This window comes from Phaenicophaeus curvirostris, chromosome 2 (assembly GCF_032191515.1).
Source record: "Phaenicophaeus curvirostris isolate KB17595 chromosome 2, BPBGC_Pcur_1.0, whole genome shotgun sequence".
NCBI lineage: Eukaryota > Metazoa > Chordata > Aves > Cuculiformes > Cuculidae > Phaenicophaeus > Phaenicophaeus curvirostris.
The window spans coordinates 42,477,294-42,495,786 of record NC_091393.1 but is presented as its reverse complement, the minus strand read 5'-3'; the positions used below and the strand labels follow the sequence as shown (position 1 = coordinate 42,495,786).

At 36.8% G+C, this 18,493-nt stretch overlaps 1 protein-coding gene across 14 annotated transcripts in view; it reads left to right on the top strand.

Moving 5' to 3' along the window:
- Positions 1–675: 675 nt before the first annotated feature.
- TRDN (triadin) overlaps positions 676–18,493 on the top strand; it is a 217,455-nt gene continuing 199,637 nt past the window's right edge. For 8 of the 14 annotated variants that reach the window (XM_069851798.1, XM_069851792.1, XM_069851787.1 and 5 more), the window contains exon 1: positions 676–1,173. In XM_069851798.1, the coding sequence (XP_069707899.1) occupies positions 1,152–1,173 (22 nt within the window). In that variant the 5' untranslated portion in view covers positions 676–1,151. Of the gene's footprint in view, positions 1,174–1,426; positions 1,517–18,493 lie in introns of those variants that run through there. The other 6 variants (XM_069851800.1, XM_069851796.1, XM_069851799.1 and 3 more) reach the window with 3 other exon arrangements.

Genomic DNA, 18,493 nt, shown 5'->3' with positions numbered 1-18,493 from the left:
TTCATGTGACGATGACATTTATGTAGAGGTATGCTGGCCTGAGGGCAATTTTTTTGCTAATTTCATTTTCATGCTTTGCCCACACAGAGTATTCCACAACTGTGAAATGGCAAGTAATGAAATGAAATGATTGCTCAGGTTTTTGAATTATTATTCTTATTTAAATTGTTAATAATTTTGTTCCTCTACATTCTTTTAGAAGTCTACTTGTTTTCAGTTTTATAATAGCTTGTTTAAAATCATGGGGTTTTGAACAGTTTACTTCCATGAATCAAACCTAAAAAAATCTTATCTGCTTAATATTTTTGCAAATTACCCTCATGCATTTAAAGTACATAAACTACTATTATTTGCATTTTTATCAGTGTTCTTTAATACTTAGATGAACTTCACAAGTATGGGTGATAATGCAGCAAATCCAAAGAGTACCAAAAAAATCCAAACTCAGGAAGTTAGCAATTTCATTGGTTTAAAGTGGCTCTGAATTATTGGCTTAATTGGCTCTGAACTGTGACTAAGAATCAAAGTGGGGAAAATTACCTAAATATACCCTCCCCCTTAGTCAGCGGTAAGCTTCATAGGACCCTCCCCAAACCAAATAAGGCCAGAAAGAATGTGCTAAGCACTGAGTGTGCTAAGAATAAAGTTGAGCTGGGATGGATAAGGTTACTTTGAACTCTATGTTTCATGTTTCCTGACATACCCCCCAAAGAACTGCAATTATGCGAGTGAGGCTGCAGGAGCGTTAAATTGTTCTTTCCCCGTTCTTTTGCTTTTTGCTGCTTTTCCCTGCATTCCTGTTTAGAGCTGGACCTCTATTTTTTATTTTTAGTATGCACAGTTCTTAGGTTATTAGAAGAAAACATACTGAAGATTCACTGTGAGGCATAGCTATTTTTGTTAGAAGCTGATACTTAAGACTGAGCTTTAAGAATTGCCTTTGGAAGGCCTAAGGTTGCTGTAGGAGGGCAACAGTCTGCAGAGGAAACAGAAAGTTCAGAGGGGTGCAGAAGAAGAAGGAACAGAATTAGAAAAAGCAGAGGACCTCCCTCTTTCTCATTCTGCAGCTCTTGAAAGAGCCAGCGACCGTTATCTAAGCTCCCACAGTAGATCTTGTCCTTTTTAACAGAGTATCTCTTATCATCATCATCATGTCGGAGATTACAGCAGAAGGTATGGTAATTATTTTCAAATACAATTAACCAAAAAAGATATGTAATTTGACAATGTCATAAAGCCAGTGTGTCAATATGATTTGTTTATTATTGCAAATAATGCTTTCATTCCAGAATAATTTCATTTTGGTTTTTGGATTGCCTTCTAATTTTTCCTGGTTTTAAGTTTTCACTCCTGTAGCCTGAGTTTCTACCAGTTACTGAGGCTAGGTCTTTGTACACCTCTAAAAATAGCTTTAGTCTCATTTGCAGAACAGCACTGCTTTGGCAGCTCCATTAGAGTGAAACAAGAAGGGAAACATCTGAATGTCAGGTGGTTCCACGCTCAAGCTTTTGCTCAGGTAAAGCTTTAGTAGTCCATTATAGCTGGAGATTTGCCAGAATCAGAAAAGCTTAGTTTGGTTGCCCTGATTTTTCTATAAGGAGCACAGAGTATTTGTAAACTGTACATGAAGTTATTGAAGGGTGAAAGCTATCAACTGTGCAAGCCTTACTCAGGTAAACTACTAAGGAAGTCGGTGAAAGTTGTGCTGAAATAAGTGTGCCAAAGCTAGGCCTTCAAGAATGAAAGGCAATTGTATTAATGAATAAATACATAGTCTGAAATATGAATATTTTATGTACTTTAATATTTCCTGACCATTCATATTTAAATAACATTTCAGATGTATAACAATATTTCATCAACCACAGTCATACAGGGGATATATTTAAAATGCAACCTTCTTTAAATTTAATACTGAATTTTTTATTTTAATTTCATTCCAACACATTTTTTTTTTGAGTGTGGATTACTCCACTGTTTATACAAATTTAATAATAACACCAGTAAAAATGCTTTTGAACAGTCTTCTGAAAGTTATTTTTACTGTACTTATCAAGGTTATGTGTCATTTCAGTGTATGAAATTTGTACTTTCCATCTTCCATTTTTCATTGTTAGAACTTGTAGGAGGATCTGCATTAAGCACTGTTAGAAAGTGAGCCTGTTGTCTTCTAAAGGGCTCATGTTAGGGCCATGCCAAATTATACAATACTTGCCTGATATCTGGTTAGATACAGCAAGGAGATAATGTCTGTATGATTTTTTAATCTACAGTTTGACTGATCTATAATTCAATTCTGGCAGCAAATACTGCCAAAAGAAGTGGCTCAGCCTGACAGACCTAACCCAAATACTAGCACTAGTTTATCTGGATATTCTTAACTGGGCTCGTTGGAAACACTGGTTATTTTGAAGCTGCTATCAGGGAAATCTGTGAAATTATACTGGTCTTCCCTAATGTATGTATTAATAACATCAGTGAAAGAGAAGCAACATGGCAGTACTTCTTGCAAGGTTCTCCAAGAAAAAAAAGCCCACCTCATTAACAAGATTTTTTAGTCCAAATTTAATAGCAAAAATAGAAGAATTTTCAGGTTGGAAGGGACTTTTCAATCATTTAGCTTATTAAAGAAAGAAAATAAAATATGCAAAAAGAAAATAAAATATGAGGAAAAGAAAGGAAATATATACATTATATGTGTTATACATATATATGTTATATATAATAGTTGTATGTTATATATTGTATGTTATATATTATGTATTATATGTTATATATTACATATTATATATTATTGTGCCTTACAGTGTTCTTGCGGGTGTTTTTTAGATGTCACATTACTTGCCTTTCTGTACTTTCACGTGCAAAGCAATAAACTTCAGTGATAAGGGACATCAGCTCCTCAGTAACATGACATTCAGCATGATGGGTAAATAAGCCATATAATTAGTTTAGCTTAATTGAGTTTTATTTAGTTTTGTTTGTTATTCTTATATTGAGAATGGACACATGTTGATTGTCTGATTTTTAAACACTGGATCCACAAGATGGAAATTTTACTTATGGCAGAAATTGAAGAATTCAGACTGGGGCTAATGTTTCACTGCAGTTTACTTTCCTATGGGGCTACTGCAGGCGCTCAGAAGGCTGAAAAGTTCAGTCTGAAAGTACAGATCTAAACTTCAGCAACATATAGTTTGGACAAATAAAAACCAATTAAAATACCTCTTGCTTCACACAATTCTTTTTTATTTTATTTTATTTTGTTTCAACCTACATCCCAGCCCATGATTTTCTGGGGTCCTTGTGACTTCCCTACTTGCTCCCTGTGGCAGGTATTCCTAACTACTTTACACTGCCAGCCACTCATCAGCTGGACTGTCAAGCAACTCCCCTTTTGGGGTGCTCTGCTGACACTCCAGAGAGCACAGCACAACTATGATGCAGGTTTTAACACTGCCATAGTCAGCATGGTTGCTGTTTTAGAGAGATGGTCCAGCCCTAGCAGAGTGATACTTTTTGTGTGCATCTCAAGACATCGTTTTCTAATCACCTAAGTCAATACCATGACCTGTTCGCAGGTAGATGCGCAAGGCACCTGGGGTGCTTTTGCAGGTTGACATCACGGTGAAGACAATGAGACTAAGTAGCTTAAAAACGTAGCCACCAAGCAATGACTCTGACCTGTTTACTTCCATTGCAAGACACACACACTGCTTATTCATTTCCACAGCTACAAATTGTTAGTTGTGGAAATACTGGTGTACTCAGTGAAAGACAAAAGATCTTTGAAGATGGCAGTTTTATAGATGTCCTTAGAAAGCTGGCAGGACTTAGGTCTTCTGCTGGTGTATATTAAGGAGGAAATCCCAAAGGATTATCTACAGCATCCTCATATTACATGTAATTGCAACCACAAAAAGTACTATTAAAATGTGGAAGTAAAACTGTATGTAAAAAAAAATCAAAATCTCAGTACTGATACCAACACTTTCAGGATCTTTTGTTGTTGTCATTATTGTTTTTATTATTGTTGCTGTTATTATTATTGTTACTTTTTGGATTTACTGAGTATTCTGTAATGGTCAGGGAGTCTGCTGTGATCCTCTTGCCTAGAAAGCCACAGGTATCTGACCAAACTACTCTGCTGTGTTTATGAACATGGGGATAGGACTGGACTCAATGGCAGATGTAGTTAGAGCTGCCACCACTGAAATCCAAATACAGAAACCCGGCCACTTTGAGAATGGCTTCTACCAACATACAACTTAATCTGTCTCTGTACAATAGCTCCACCAGTCGCATAGTTGGTCACTTCTAGTCCAATCTACTGCAGGTCACAGTACAAGGTTGATAGCTGTCCCCTGACACATTTTCCTCCCACGCAAGGAAGAATGAACAGATATTTAGCTCTGCCTGATGCAATGCATCAGAGACTGTACACTGATTTAATCTGGGGAGGTGAGGAGAGGAGAAAGGCTGGCTTCCTATGCCAGCTGTGTGTCTACCACAACTTATTTCCCCAGTGGAGCAAGAGAGAAGCAGGATTCAAACAGAAAAGTGACAGTGAGAAACAATTAGTCCTTATTTGGCTGCTGAGAGCTGTGCAACTACACATATCCTCTGTCTTGGGGCAGGCTGCAGGGAGACAGACTAGCCCCAAGGCCACATACATCTTGTCAGTTACAAAAATCAAAATTAGCTTTCAGATTTCAGCCCTTTTCTCAGGCTATATTATAACTATGAAAAGTTTGAAGATGTAAACCATTTCAAAGGGCAGATTTAACAAGATCCATATGCTTTAAGATTAATATACATAAAACTGATAATGTATGAGAAATAACACACACAAGCCACAGGGTAAAATCATAACAACTTCATGAGTGTGATGGCCAGAAGCTAACAGCAGTCTCCAGTTGGCAAAAAGTTAAGCAAAGTTACACTGTTGGGCAAGAGGGAGATAGCTACTTCTCATGGTAATTCATGAGTTGCTGCTAGAAGTGCTAGTTGTGCCGACTGCAAAAGGCGCCTAGATGAATAAATTAGATTAGACGATTCATTTTGATGGCAAAAGGTGTATGAGGTGTTTCTGGATTTCAGTGTTGATGAAGAAGTAGAGAGCATACATTTTGCAGAGGGCTAAGGAAAATGCAACAGTTCTGGCAATGATTTTTTTAAAGGAATCAGTATGTTCTTGTTCAGAAGTACTCCACAAAATCAACAGTCTGGTTAGCTGGACAGACAAGTCAGAAACTCCAGGACTGCCTGTCAAAAAAAAAATAAATCTTTGGAGGGATCAGAAGCTCCAAATTCTCGTTGAAATTCCTCAGAACTTGGATTCCCCTGTGCCTGTGGACACCAGAGCTAGTTAGTACAGTTGCAGCCTGGGTGATTTCTCCTAGCCTGTGAAGCAAGCAACAGCAAGGCCAAATTTGTTACCTTAAATTTTAGATTTAAGAAGTTATAAGCAATGTTACTCACAGCTGCTATGGTATATATGGATGTTCAGTTGGTATGAAGAAACTCTAACATATTGTTCCCTTAGATAACCCCCTAAAAAGTCAACTAGCTATGGACATTAAGAAGCCTTAGAACCTGTAAACCAGAGGTTTAAGCCGATGTGTTGTGTTGGGTCATCTTGCTTTGCTAGTCCGTGATGGGCTAGAAGTGTGTGTGTGCAGTTAACTCATATTCACTTGTGTGCAAATAGCTGGGCTGTAGGTCTGATAATTTATTCACTTTTTAAAAATGAACCTTGTGCTTATAAGTATTTGGAATGTATTTTAAGTTACTTATGTAAAGAGAAATATATTTAAAAGCCCAGTAGCATTTTTAAATGATTAGAGAGATCAATTCACACTGATTTCAGGATGAAATCTGTGCAAGTACTTAGATTGTCAAAAGTCCTAATCTACACCTTAAGGTATCTAATCCTTGAAAAAAATCTAGTCAATAAATATTTTGAGTACTTTTGCTCATTGCTTACAATAAACACTGAGTAACAGGTGGATTCGTGCTGCTTCTACTGCTCTGCTCCTGAAAGTAGAAACTGGTTTAGTTTAAAATGTTTCATAATGCAGGTCTGGCTTTAGTCCAGGACATGTTGAGGACAGAAAAAAACAGAGTTGCCCTCTTTGAGGCAGGTCAGCTGCTTTCAGAAATGGAGAAGCTTTTATTTTCTTTCTGATGCTAATGTTGACTGGTTTCTGCTCTGTTTAAGCAGATTGAACGACTAGACAGTTCATTTTACCAGATTAAACAACATTTAAAGCAGTAGAGGGTGGATTGCTTTAAATAAAAATGATTGAAAAACCTTTTAAATCACCAATTTTAATCATGATTTAAATCAACAAACAAGAAACCTGGATTTCAAAACATCAATTTTAATCTTTTTTGCGTGTATCATTGATTATTCTTTTCTGCAACAGAATGGGAGAGAGACACTGATTCTTGTTGGCTGATTGCTAATATGGTGACTAAACACAACCTCTCTACCTAAAGTTGCGCCTTTTATTCTTAGAGAGAAAGATAGCCTAAATGTCTGTCTATTATTTCTATAGTTCAGGAGCCATTTATCCAGATTCTTAGCCTTCACATGGTAGGCTTTTTGTGATAGATAATGGTAAATTGTGAATTTCTTTTTTACTAGATAATTATTTCATTTTTACTTGTAATATATGTCAAGCTTCATTAGGATGGAAATTGGAATTCAATTAAAATGGTACAAACCCAGCATTTTAAAGTAGTTTATTAGTGTACTGTAAATGTACTGTATATATAGAAAAAGTCAATTTTAAATAGAACCTGTTTTGATAAGATTTATAAAGCAAATATAATCACAGAATCATAGAATAGTTTGGGTTGGAAGAGACCTTAAAGGTCATCTAGTTCCAACCTCCCTGGTATGGGCAGGGACGTCCCACTAGATTGGGTTACCCAAGGCTCCATCCAACCTGGCCCTGAACACCTTCGGGGACGGGGCATCCACAACTACCCTTGGTAAGTCGTTCCAGTGTCTCACGACTCTCATGGTGAAGAAATTCTTCCTAATGTCTAGTCTAAATCTACTGCTTTCCAGTTTATATTATTATATATTTATTATATATATAGTATATTATACTATTTGTAATTTATTTTCTGGCCACTGCATCCTACAAGAATACATAACTGATAGAGCTCATTTTCTTTCATGTAATTTTTATTCAATGGTTAGAGAAATAAAACTTCTTTTCTACTTTAAAAAAATCCCACTTGCTTCTTGGCACAGATTAATATAATAATTGAGGTTTAAATAGTAAAATAAATTCAAATTAAGAACATATTCTTTGCATTTACAAACAGGTTACAACCTCAAAAAAAAGGCTAGCTTTGACACCATCTGTTTAGCCAGTGATTTGCAACACCTCAGTGATTTCTTTAACTTTCTTCACAATGGTTTGATCATAGCCTTTGATTTTTAAGTTTTATTTTTAAAAGCATTTGAAGAAAACTTCAGTTCGTGATTCAAAAAGCACCAATGATTATATTCCCTGCTCTCGCCCACTGCAGTATCATCTGAGTGGAGCTTAAAAAGAACTATTAAATATTAATATCAAAATGTCTTTGGTATTTGTAAATGTACAAGTAGATGTAAAACAGCAACAATGTTTTCTTCTGCAGTGCTTTTCCACTAACGTAAAACCAATTCAAAGGTATGGTCAAAGAAAACTTTACTGAGAAGTGCAGACTTGACATCGTTACTGCTAAACATGGGCAGACTGATAACAGGGAGCGTGAAGCAGATAAACAGATCTGAACTATAAAGTCACTACATCTAAAGACTCAAATAAAAGCAATGGACAACTGTATTTCCTATACATGTGATACCATTGTCATGTTCTTTTGTCAGCTTTAAACAATTTTATTGGAAATCATGATTATTTCATACTTTATTCTTAGCCCTGTGTCTTAATATAAATCTTGCTTTGTTACACTGCAATATAACCATTCAAACTTTAGATCCCTAGGTGGGAATGTGTTGAAGCAGCATGTGGACAAAAGAGACTAGCAAGATTTATCTTCTGATTTTTTCCCTTATACATGCCAGCAGCACAGGTTATTTATGTAAGTAATTCTGCTTCAGGAATTATGAAGCAAATAAGTGGCTACAAAATATTTGACCAATGGTAGAAACAGCAGCACAAATAGGTAGCAGAAGAGATACCAGATGACCCTACCAACTTATCTTTCCCTATTCTATATTCTGGTCTTTTTCTCCACAACTTCTGATACATTTTCCACTCTGTAATGGTTGTCCTTTTTCTCTTGCCCCCCCCGCCCAGTTCCAAGATCTGAAAGGCAATGCTGCAGGTAATATGCAGAGGATGTAACTCTAGTCCTTTCCCTAAATGCAAAATATGATCAGAAGAACATTGTAAAGCACATAGTAAGCAGCTACATTATTCTTCAGAATCATTAGATTTGGAAGAAAAGAGCTAAGCTAACAAAACAGAACATATAATCTACAAGAGGTTAAACAAAAAAAACAAAAGAAAAACCACCATAGAAGATACTGATTTTTTTCATCCCAAACTCTCTCATCTGCTAAAACTTACCTATGTGTCAGTCATATCTGTTCAGTTGCTCAAAATCATGATCAGTTCTGGGTTTTGCCCTTAGAAATCTGAATGAAAAAGCTGTGACTTTAAGTCCTGAATAAGCCTCATCTGAGCCCTGTGGTCGATTTGGACTTTTTTCAGATTCAGTTCTACAGCACAGTATGAACTTGTCTCTGGCCTAAAAGTTCAGCTTAGTGCCGTGCAAAACCATTTATCATAAGAAAGGAAAATATTAAATTCCAGGCACAGAAAAAACTTTTTCACTGGAGAAGTCTCTTCTTTCTGTCTTCAAAGATAGTTTCAAAAAATCCTTTACAAATATGTAATGAGTAAAGACCTTCTACTCCCTGTACATGCTTATGTTCTCACAACTTCAAAAGTATCTCTGTACCTTTGCCTGGAGTCAAATTGTCAAAGGCACAATGAATCTAAGCCTTTGTAGCCTCCTTTGGTATGCAAATCAACTCAATTTTTTCCTATATTCAATTATGTAAATTTAAGTTGTGGTTCTCTATGCATGTCAGGAAGGCTAAATCTTGTTTCAATCTTCACTAAGAGGTTATTCACAATTGACACAATTACCATAAATATGGTTTTCTGGGAACTATTTTACTGTTTTTAGAGGCATAATTTAATACATCTATTCAAATGTTAAGATCCTCAATTTGCTTTGACCTTTTCCTCCTATAACAGGTAAAACCTGAATTTTGTCTTGAGATCTATGTAACTCCTGCTGAAGTCAACTGAATTGGTACATGAACACATATATTGTAGGATACAACATAACTTCCCAGAGAGGCAATAACACGTGTACATGATATAATTCAGGCTATATACATTAGATATTTTTATAATCCAATATTTAAACTATAGTTGTGGCACGACTTCACTAAAATTTTAGGGTTTGAGAAAATGTTTTTAAGGGAAAACTTCAAACATCCTTCTTCCTAGAGATTTTGTTGCATCACCGTTCATGATAAGATTAAAGAATATTTCACAAGGAGATATCCAAAATTAGACCCCTGTAATTTAATGCTGGTTTAATTTTGGTTTTGTTTTGGCTTATTTATTTGTTTATTTGTTTAATTACACCAAAGATCCATGGTAAAGGTGGAGTGTGATCCTCTCTGGCTGGGACAGCTGCGTGACTAGATGGCTGACTACAACCTATCACTTGGAGCAGAACCAAGATGTGCTCTGCTTTTAATTTGTGTCACAATCTGTAAAGTCAGGGAAGATGTTATTTTAGTAGTAGAGTGTGAATTCTGAGGATACAAGATTTTCTTTTTGCATCAAAAGAGGAAGGGCTCAAAAAACTTTTCTTTTTTCTTTCCATATTTTTAATATGTAAATATATTTTATAAAATCATCACTGTAGTAAGAGGCATGTCAACTCAGAACTTAATACAAGTATTTTTTGCAAAGAAAGACTAGCCTTTTTATCAAATGCCCAGGCAGAATTAATTCATGTGAGAAATATTTATCATAAAATGCATCTTTTGTTCTAGACTTCATAATTTTTTGTTGATTACCTAAAAGCCACCTGAAATACTCTGGAGATTGTAATGCTCAATTCTGCTGTTAGCAAATGAGATGAAGTGATAAGTAATAGCCAAAACTCTTTTTTCCCAATTTACTCTCTCTCTTCCTTCCAGAAACAAGTGCAGCAGAGCACTCTGCCCAGAGGCACACCTCCACACCTTTTTCTGGCATGTATTTTAAATGAGAAATCCATGGAATTTGTAATATAACTTTGTTATCTTTTACTTGCAAATTGCTTTTGAAGCAGAGGTTTCCAGTGATTTCTCTTTGCTTTCTTTTCCTGGTTTGTACAGAGCTTAAGTAAGAAAGATCACAGGGGGAACTTCACTAGGTGTTTTTTTTTATGGAAAGAAAGGACCTTAGTAACTTTGGAAATTATAAAAAAAACAGCTACAAATATGTGAGTATGCAAGTTCAGGAAAGTCTTTTTGCTTTGCACTGTTAGCTTTGCACAAATAGCGATTAGGTTTCAGCACACACTTAAAATAATGTTAATTAAATGTGCATATGCAGGTATTATTGTATTGGGGTGGGAAGGCAATGTGCAATTTTGCCTGAGTTAATGAATTAAGAGAATTACAACTGCACAATCAAAACAATTATGAGGGCTAGGTTTTTGTCTTAAAAGCTAATTAGCAGGAAGTTTCTTTTAAAATATATTCACCATCATTTCATTTGTCACCCAGTAATGGCCAATGTATTTCACACTGAAGTGCTAACAGCAGTTTCATGAAAGACATACAAATGACAAAGTTAGGTTTACAACACGGTTCCAATCCACTCTTTAGTGTGTTGTACTAAGGATAGAAAACCAGAAAAAAACATTGCTTCTGCAGATGCTGCCAGAACTATAAAGCGTTTCGGATTCATTTATGAATAAAGTGATACTGGATTCATAGGATCCATTCATTCATTGAAGAGTTAGTCAATAGGATCCCTGGTATACTTTCCATAAAGCAGAAGAGCTCTCAGTCCCCAGATGTAGAAAATCAGGCAGGGAAGGGAAGAGACCACCATGGCTGAGTTGAGACTTGTTGGTCAAACTGTCTTCAGCAAGAGGGAACTGCACAGGCAGTGGAAGTAGGGACAGGGAACCTGAGAAGAGTATAGAGATGCTGTCCGGTTGTGTAGAGATAGGGTCAGGAAGGCCAAGGTGCAGCTGGAGCTAAACTTGGCAAGGGAAGTGAAGACTAACAAGAAGGGCTTCTACAGGAATCTTAATTAGAAAAGGGAGATTAAAGAAAATGTACCCCAACTGATGAATGATAATGGTCACCTTGTATCAACAGATGAGGAGAAGGCTGAGGTACTTAACAGTTCTTTTGCCTTAATCTTCACTGATGAACACTCTCCTCAACCCTCCTGGGTCATGGGACAACAAGAAAGGGACCAGGGGGGTAAAGCACCTCCCACTGTAGGGGAGAATCAGGTTCATGACCACCTGAGGAAGCTGAGCATATACAAGTCTATGGGACCTGATGCATCCCGGAGTCCTGAGGGAATTGGCTGACGTCGTGGCCAAGACACTCTCCATGGTATTTGAAGAGTCATGGCAATCAGGAGAAGTTTCTATTGACTGGAAGAAGAGTACCATTGTGCCCATTTTTAAAAAGGGGAGAAAAGATGACCTTGGGAACTATTGACCTGTCAGCCTCACCTCTGTTCCTGGGAAGATCATGGAACAGATCCCTGAAGCTATGCTAAAGCTCATGAAGGACTGGGAGGTGTTTAGTGGCAGCCAGCATGGCTTCATCAAGAACAGACCCTGCCTGACAAACCTGGTGTATTTTTATGATGGGGGAACCACATCAGTGGACACAGGATGTAATCTATCTGGACTTCTATAAAGCCTTTTACACGGTTCCTCACAGCATTCTTTTCCCTAAATTAGAGAGATATGAGTTTGATGGGTAGACTGTTCAGTGGATAAGGAAATGGTTGTGTGGTTGCACTCAGAGAGTAGTGGTCAATGGCTTGATGTCCAGATGGAGATGTGTGATGGGTGGTGTCCATCAGGGGTCCATATTAGGACCAGTGCTCTTTAATATCTTCATCAATGATATAGACAGTGAGATCAAGTGCATCCTGAGCAAGTTTGCAGACACCAAGCTGAGTGATGCAGTTGCCACACTGGTAGGACAGAATGTCATCCAGAGGGACTTGGACAAGATGGAGAAGTGGGCCTATGTTAACATCATGAGGTTCAAGAAGGCCAAGAGCAAGGTCCTACACCTGGGTTGAGACAGTCCCTGATTTCAATATAGGATGAGAAATGGCATGATTGAGAGCAGCCCTGTGGAAAAAGACTTGGGGGTTTTGATTGATAAGAAGCTGAGCAAAAGCTGTCAGTGTGCTGTCACAGCCCAGAAGGCCAACCGTACCCTGGGCTGCATCAGGAAAAGTGTGGCCAGCAGGTTAAGGGAGGTTATTATGCCCTTCTCCTCTAGTCCACTCTTGTGAGACCCCACCTGGAGTACTGTGCCCAGTTCTGGAATCCTCAATGTAGGAAGGATATGGAACTGTTGGAATAGGTCCAAAGGAGGGCTACGAGGAATATCAGAGAGCTGGAGCACCTCTGCTGTACAGACAGGCTGAAAGAGTTGGAGTTGTTCAGCCTGGAGAAGAGAATGCTCCAGGGAGACCTTATAATGGCATTCCAGTACTTGAAGGGGGTGTGCAAGAAAGCTAGGCTGGACTTTTTACGAGGGCTTGTAGTGATAGGATGAGGGGGAATGGCTATAAATTGGAGATGGGCAGATTTAAACTTGACATAAGGGAGAAATTATGCACAGTGAGGGTAGTGAAACACTGGAACAGGTTGCCCTGGAACAGGGAAGCTGTGGCTGCCCCATCCCTGGAGGTGTTCAAGGCCAGGTTGGATGGGGCCTTGAGCAGCCTGGTCTAGTGGGAGGTGTCTCTGCCCATAGCAGGGGTGTTAGAACTAAATGATTTTTAAGGTCCCTTCCAAACCAAACCATTCTATGATTCAATGATTATTATTACTTACTGTGGTAGTGCCTAGAGATCTGGAAAGCACTGGATTAGTCACTGTACTTAATGTAGTAAGAAAGAGTCTCTAAACTAGAATCTTAGAATAATTTTAACTTCTAAAAAATTCTTTGATTTCCTTAATATTTCAGTGAATAAAATCCTCTTGGTAATAATTTTAAGCTTTAATATTCTAATAAAGTAAATATTATACTATACAATTCTCAAAAGTGAATACTGAAATTCTTGAGTGTACTTCTACTGTTCACGAGCTCTATTTAGGTGTATAAATCATGTGTCACATTTTCGACTTTCTGACTGTGTTTTCTACATGAGTAACCTAAATAAGAAAAAAAAAATATTACCTCCACTCTGCACTCTGCTGATTTGGTGAGCTTCAGGACCTATGAGCTTCTTCACTGTCCCCTGCCAGAGCCATTTGCAGTGGAACACTTCTCCCAGTGCCAGACAGCTGTGAAGGTCCCCTGTCCCCAGATGCAGGAAGTGGGATACCTGAGACTGTGCTCCCCATAGGCACACATCTCTCCATCCCAACTTCATTCCTCCCTTTGCTCCTCTCCCTGATCACCCTGCAGATTAAATTCTTAGTTCTGCTATCTCAAATCACTGCTACTCCCAGCAGGACAGGAGGCAATCATTGTTCTTGGTTCTTGTACTTACTACTATTTCAAGTCTATTCTTGAGTCTCAGAAATCTTCATGAAAGAATTTTTAACCATAGCAAAATATTGTCTTTAAATAAATGTTTGTCTTTAACAAGTTTTAACGATAAGACTGCAGACCCTTGTATGTAAGTTTAAATTTAAAACTAAATGTTGGTTTTCAATCTTTCCTCTTCTATTTTGCCTTTCATAATTTTATTGTAAGAATCCAACTTTTCTGCTACATTAAATATAGAAATATTACATTTTATTCTCAACAGTGATTGGAGATACTATTGTCAATAATTTTGAATAAAACTGCAGTATTTTCTCATCAGCTGAAAGAAAAGCACCTGTTCTATAAGAAAGAGCATTTATTTTTGTTCCTTTATTATCAGTTAGTAAGATACTGATTTATTTTAGATTGCAGAAACATTTCCTTTGTTTCTTATTTCCAGCTTGCCTAGATGCTAGGGCAATGAAGTGGGAAGCAAAGGAAATCATAAATTATTTTATTCTTTATTGATTTTATAATTAGTGTTTCAGGAACACCTTTTTAGAAATAGATACTAATAATGTGAACTTCTCAACATACAGACTATTAATTTTCTATAGATCTCCTGTACAAATACCATTTTTCATAGCTTGTGCACCTCTGAAGGTACCAGCCAAATTTATTCTGTGTTAAAGTTGCCAGCCCAAATTTTGACTATATGATTCTGCAAATGCTTCAGTGCTCTAACGCTCTTTAATCTATACTTCTCTTTGCAGAGAAGTAGCTTCTGACTAAAGGTGGTTTGAATTAAAATATCAGCTGGGACAGAACTACACTGCATGTGATACAAATCCATACACTATTTTTCCATGTCATTTATATCTCACACTTTCTTATACTTGCAGAGTTTTTATCAACGTTATCAGCATTTGATCACAGGAATGGTGACACTAATAAGTCACAGATGTTTAATGGTCTTCCAAGACCATTTGTGCAGTGACCTGCTAGGGAATAGCACCCTCTGAGGAATGAATACTCAAGAGTCTCTGTCAGGCTGTAGTCTGCCTGGTAAGAGCATTTCTGGAAAGGGAGGGAAGAAATTTGAATTTGCACCTGCCCATTTAGTGACAAAGAGAATATTGCATCTGTCTCCCACAACAGGTATCTCATAAATGTCCCTTAAAGAGTTAACTATACCAGTCTTGCCCCAGTCAGCGGGATGAGCAGAAACGAAGTGTGGATCCTCAGTCTTATTTAAAGCTGAGCCTGTTTCCAAGAGATGTCTTATTTAAATCTAGTTTGCCTGGATTTAAACTAGATTTAAATCTAGTTTACCTTCAATTTTTCTCCACTTATTTGTCAAAAGTAGCCTACCTGTGCAGGTCCAAGGAGACTCAGGATGCACAGTCTGTAGACAGAGTTCTTTAAGTACATAATCCTATAAAGTTTCTTTCACACTTTTTATGTGGCACCTGGCCTAAGGTTTAAATAAAGCACCACCTTAAATAAAAAGCCAAGAATAGTTACAGCAAGAGTAGCACAATGTCTTATGGCCTATTTCTATTTCATACTGTGAATGTTATTCATTATTAGTCATTCAACTATTTTAGATACACTTTGTGTCTATTCTTTTCTTCCATCATAATACTTTAATATAATTCTGAATGCATTGTACTTTTGGGGAGACAAGTTGTGTTAGTGAGTGAAAGATTATCAGTTATGCGACCACCAGAATACGGACAATGTAAGCTGTAAGGCCGATATATCATCTGTAATGTAAATTATCATCTTCAGTAAATGTGAAAGCATGCATTTTTTATTTATTAGCACTTATCTAATTACAGCCGAAGCTGCAGTCTATTGATATAATAGAAAAGGAAATTAATAAAGAAAGGTTAGATGATGAATAGGCCTTTGACTAGAATATAACAGCCAGCAAAATCTTGCACAGATGTATACAGAATAACTAAGCAGCTCTCAAAAGCTTTCTTAAAAATTTAGAAAAGACTATCACCTTCTACATCTGCAGAGGACATCTCTATCTCTTTTCATTATATTGACAAAGTTATGAATTGAAACTGCTGTATTAATATTAAAGAAACTACAGAGAATTGCTTGAAAGTTTCCTGAAAGTAGAAAGTATCAGTACCTTTGGTATACTTAAAATCCAAGAGAGAAAGACTTCAAGAAACTTTATACACATGCTGAATACGTATAAATTGCTTGAAAGGACAGGCAAAGACTATGAACAACTACACAGAGGAAATTTCTCGTATATTTAACTTAAACATTACACATTATACAGCAATGAGCAATTAGAACAGGAGACCTGGCTTCAGCTCTGTCTCCTGCCAGACTTCCAATATGGCCTATACTCCTTCCTTAGTTGCTCCCATGTTTCCTTTCTTTCAAATGAAAGTAGCATTGTCTTACATCAGAGTGTGAACTGGAGGGAAGATAAATGTTAGATGACTAGGGACAAATCCAGATTTTAAGATGTACAAAAATGCGCAGAAGAATTTTAATATTACCAGGATGATGTGAAGGTTTAATGAACAGGAAAATATTGTGCTCATATGGATATGTTTGAGCAACACTAGAAGATCCGTGAATACAGCACAGGCAGTTTGCAATGCAATACCAGACTGAAAAATGTCCTTTCAGTTGCTTCCTCTGTTTCATTGATAAGGAACAAAAAGGTTTTTCTGTTGGATGAAAGAGTGTGGGATGAAATCAGGACCAGTATGCATAACTACTCTTTTCAGTCATCATGTTGAACTTCAGGCATAGGTATGCAAATTTGTTCTTCTTTATTCCTATCACCATGAGAGTCAGGGATTGAAGCACAAAAGACTAATGTTGAGGCAAGATAGCAGGAACATTAAATAGGTCCTGAAAGTGTCTCACATGCATGTAAGCTAGGTGGAAACTTTGCAGCACCGGCTATTGTTGTGGGCTAGGAATACTGAATCCTCTGCTACATGGAATCTGGTATTACAGAGAATGTGGGGAGGTGTTACAGCTTGTGAATGAGAGCTGAATGATTTCACAATGGCTATGCACATGCTTACAGCAGATGTTAACAATTATTTGATTTAGAATAATATAATTTAGGATTATCCTCCATAGGAGAAAATAAGGAAACTATAATTTTAGCCAGGTCAAAATTTTTCCTTGGTGTAGCTCATTTTCTGCTCCAGCCAGCACTAAAAATATGGAAGAGCCACCTTGAGATAGAGGGTTTTTTCAGGGTAGAATTAAGAGAGGCTGTGGACTTCAGAAAGACTCACATTCCAAAACTATAAGTAAATGGATGCCCAATCCAATGAATAGGGCAGAGATATACCCAGAAAGGGTAGCTTGGAGAAGTTTCAACAATTTTGCTTTATTCCTGTGCTAGTGGTGATTAGGAAAAAGCGATGAGAGTGAATTAAAATTAATGGTCAGTTTGCAACATTCTATACTCTGCATAAGCATGAGTAGGTTTTTATTTTGTTTTCTAAAACTTGGAATCTAACATTGTTTGAATAATTTCACAAATATGCCTCTCAGTAGAGATTATTTTTATTTCATCTATATTACAAATATACAGGCCTATCATTAGTGCATTCTGCCTCTTTAGGGTTAGAAGTGTAATATAAGTAGGACAAAGAGATTTTCTAGACAAACTGTATATAGAATGATGTTAAAAATAAATAGCCTTCTGGTTTAGAAATTTTTGATTTCAGAGAAGAAATTTATCTTATCTGTCACTGAATAAGTGTAAAGCACCGTTACCCTACAAGTAAATCTTTCATATGAATAACTTGCAAGATTAAGATGCCACTTCTCTGAGTCACTTAACAATTAAACCGTGGACAACAAATCTTTTTTCTTTTCTAAGTCCAGAATCCTATACCAAAACCATCCTCCTTAGGTATTATAGCTTTTATATGGCTAAATATTTACATTTTTAAGGAGGTAGGGAAAAAACATTTCTATTTTTATGATTCAGCAACTTGACTGAAAAAAAATATATATTCACATTAGGAACAGGTTTTATGCTAGTATTGGCAAAGTTGAGCTTAGTGGAAAAATGTTGCTTCAAAATAACATCATTATTGCTTTATGTAGAAAACATTAATACAGAATGTTGTGGCAAATGAAGTCAAAAAAAGCATTCATTTGGGATCTGGATTTGCTCTGCCAGATGGGAAAATAAGTTAGCACTTTTTTTCAGGAAACAGGAAAATCTTGAGCTACATTAATCAGTTGATAATTCTGCTGATTCTCTCTCTGTAAACCACAAATTTGTATAATGCTATCTATTATTGTCCACCAGGAAAGCCCAAGCAAAGAAAGTGTCTTGTCCATACAATAAAACTAACACGACACACAGACAAATATTTACTGTAATAACTCTGCACTTCTTGATATCTTCCATGCATATTTTCATGACTGTCACAGTATACATAACATTTCAAGCTAGAGTTTATGCAGAAATTGGAACTTCACTTATGGTTTGGAAATAAAACAATTAGCCTTTTTAAGTGCACACATCAAAGTCTTGCTTTTCAGGCACTCATTTTTGCAAGGAAAGGTCATATCTGACCCCTAAAATCTGAATTTAGATTTCATAGTTTCTCAAACAAGCAATAGTGGAGAGACATGGAGCTGTATTTACTTGTGCATACATTTTAATCCAAACTTAACCATAATTTCACGTGATTT